This window comes from Pteropus alecto, unplaced genomic scaffold (genome assembly GCF_000325575.1).
Source record: "Pteropus alecto unplaced genomic scaffold, ASM32557v1 scaffold433, whole genome shotgun sequence".
In the NCBI taxonomy this organism is placed as follows: domain Eukaryota; kingdom Metazoa; phylum Chordata; class Mammalia; order Chiroptera; family Pteropodidae; genus Pteropus; species Pteropus alecto.
Window position 1 is genome coordinate 786,800 of NW_006433953.1, and position 2,999 is coordinate 789,798.

A 2,999-nucleotide genomic window follows, 5' to 3' on the forward strand; every position below is an offset into this window, starting at 1 on the left:
GGAAAGAGCCTTCGGTAATAAAGCTTAAGCAGCTCCGGCAGCTCCGCGGGGTCAAACGTCTCCATGGTGCGCGTTATTCAGCGCCGGCAAGATTACCACAAGAATTGGCGGGAACCGAACATCCGAGCCTCCGCCACTGCGCAAGCGCCTCGTGTTCCTGACCAGCCGTCTGCAGGGGTTGCTGGGAATTGTAGTTCCTACTTGGGGATTAGGCCTGGGCATAGGAGGCGCTCTGGTGATCTCTGGCCACCTGCTGTTGAGTACCTGCTCAGGTGGAGAGAAAGAGATTGCGCTTGTTCCAGGAAGATCTTCTGCGGAAAGGTGAGCCCTAGAACATATTAAGATGAAGTAAAAATATGTTCCCTATTTTATGAGTGTTAGAAGTAACACATTTAAACAATGTAAACCAATATCTTTTTAAAGAGAGTTTGGAAGTTCTTCATAGAACTAGTAGGTCAAATATGTGAAAATATTTCTCAACCAAATGAGAAAAGCAAAGGCTGTTTATTCAGAGCTTGCTATAGATAGAAAGGAGTCAGCCTCTATCGCTTGCGTGTTGGCAGAGACTCAAAGGCAGACAGAGGAGGAGTGAGAAAGCTTTACAGTGAAGGAAGGGGAAGATTTCAAGTTGGGTCCTGATTCAAGGCTGTTTGCATGGGGGAAGCTGTAAGTACTTGGGTTAAATAGGAGCTGGTTATTTGGTTAGGGGTGCCTATTTGGCTTTCTCTGGTTGGTCCTAGGTTGGAAGTGGGGACAAAAACTAGGGAAGCTTGCCAGTTACTAATCAAGCACTGCCTATTTTGGGCCAGTTGTTACAGGGGTTATTGTTTGACTTCCTGGACTATCACTTAGAGACAACAGTCTGTTTTATAGCAGGCTGGCTTCCTGGGCCGTTTATTACAGATAAAGTGGCAGGTTTCCTGCAGGTTGTGGGTCAGAGTTCTGTTTTTATATATGGTCTGGTCATTGTATATTCAGTATCTCAAATAGGACACCCAGGAATACTAAAATCTGAGGATGCTTGCAGAATAGAGGAAAGCTTTACAAGTATGAAAGGAGCCTGTTTACTACTGATGTGCAGATCTGTCCGTCAGTCTTACTGGATAAAGGTACACCTTATTGCAAATGTGGACTGGGGTGGGCAGTCTGGTAGTAATCACATCAGAATTGTGTCACTTGAAAACCACCATTTTCATGAATTTTATTTTTACAATAGTAGTAGGAGAACAAGGAGAGAATAGTCTATAGTAAGTTATTATTAGCCTAATCTTGAAAATGATTATGGTCCCTCAGGTCCTGTGAGCAATGTGCTAAAAAATGGGCTCTGGCAGATCGTACTTATTTGAATATTCCGAAAAATTTGACTTACTGCTCAAATCTTAGTTAATTTTCACAATCTCTATGCATCTTGTTTTGGGTAGAATGAACTTCATGGCTGGGAAGGTGTTACTATAATAAAAGTAACAAGGCTCTGTAGGGTACTCTTTTCCGAAACCACGTCCCCCTTTTTAGCAGAGGTTCTCAGCTTCATCATCACTGCCTTTAGGAACTGACTTCTTTGGCTATTTGGGAGTCCCCTATTTAAATTTCAGGAACACTAAGGAGGGCAACTCCCTAAGAGCTAAGACATAATGAGAGAAAGCAAAGGAAGTTCTATTTATTGAGTTCCTACTGTATGCTCAATTTATTTTGCAGTTTTCTCATCAGAAAAGGAATAATAAAAGCTAACATTGATATAGCATTTGCTATGCTGTCAGGTACCATTTAAAGAATTTAAGAATTTTTAAAAAAATTTTTAATTAAGTTTATTGGAGTAACATTGATTAATACAATTATATAATTTTCAGGTGTACATTATCATTTGACATCTGTATATTCTATTGTGTTTACTACCCAACATCCAGTTTCCTTCAGCTACCATATATTTGATACCCTTTACCCACTTCACCCTCCCCCTAAACCCTATATTTGACCTCTTTTACCCCATCTACCTCCCCCCTCCTCCCCCACCCCACTAGTAACCACTAGTCTATAGTCCTCTGGTAACCACTAACCTATAATCCGTGTCTATGAGTCTGTTTGTTTGTCCTGTTCGTCTGTTGCGTTTAGGTTTATATCCCACATATAAGTGATATCATGTGATTTTCACCTTTTTCTGTCTGGCTTATTTCACTTAGCATGATGATCTCGAGGTCCATCCATGTTGTCACAAATGGCAGTATTTCATCTCTTCTTATGGCTGAGTGATATTCCATTGTATATATGTACCACAGATTCTTTAGCCAATCGTCTATCCTAGGACACTTCAGCTGCTTCCATGTCTTGGCCACTGTGAATAATGCTGCTATGAACATCAATGTGCAAATATCTTTTTGGATATGGGTTTTCAAGTTTTTCGGTTGCCAGGGGCTAAGGGGAGGGAAGAATGGTGACTGCTAAGAAGTACAGGGTTTCTTTTGGGGGATGATGAAGTGTTCTGAAACTAGAGAAACTAAACCCATGGAATTGTACACTTCAAAAGGGTGAATTGTGTGAAAATTAATAAACAGAAACCTCATTTCCAATGGAATCAGGAGGCTAGAAAAGAGAATTCTCACACGCTGTGTCATCCAACATACTGCTGACCCCAACAGGAGGAGACTTAACTTGCATCTTCAATAGGAAGTGATATTACATTACTATCTCAGGAGAAGGAAGGTATTTTCTTACCCATTAACAGCTCAACCAATAGGAGACTGCCATAATTCAGCCAATGAAAAGACACTATATTTCATAACATTGGAGGTCCTAGCAAGTGCAATCAGGCAAGAGAAAGATATAAAAGGCATCCAAATAGGAAATGAAGAAGTCAAACTGTTACTATTTGTGGATGACATGATTCTCTATATAGAAAACCCTAAAGACTCCACAAGAATGCTACTAGAAACAATAAGCAAATACAGTAGAGTCTCTGGATACAAAATCAACGTTCAAAAATCCATAGCGTTCCTATACTCTAA

General features: G+C 40.5%; 1 protein-coding gene across 1 annotated transcript in view; it reads right to left on the reverse strand.

Annotated features, from left to right (window-relative positions):
• The window catches only part of PRIM1 (DNA primase subunit 1), a 17,046-nt gene extending 16,911 nt beyond the window's left edge, over nt 1-135 (reverse strand). Inside the window, 1 exon segment of the mRNA XM_015587073.2 lies at nt 1-135. This exon segment is cut by the window's left edge and continues 10 nt beyond it. Coding sequence (XP_015442559.1) covers nt 1-65 — 65 coding nt within the window. The 5' untranslated portion in view covers nt 66-135.
• Between the last annotated feature and the right edge of the window lie 2,864 nt (nt 136-2,999).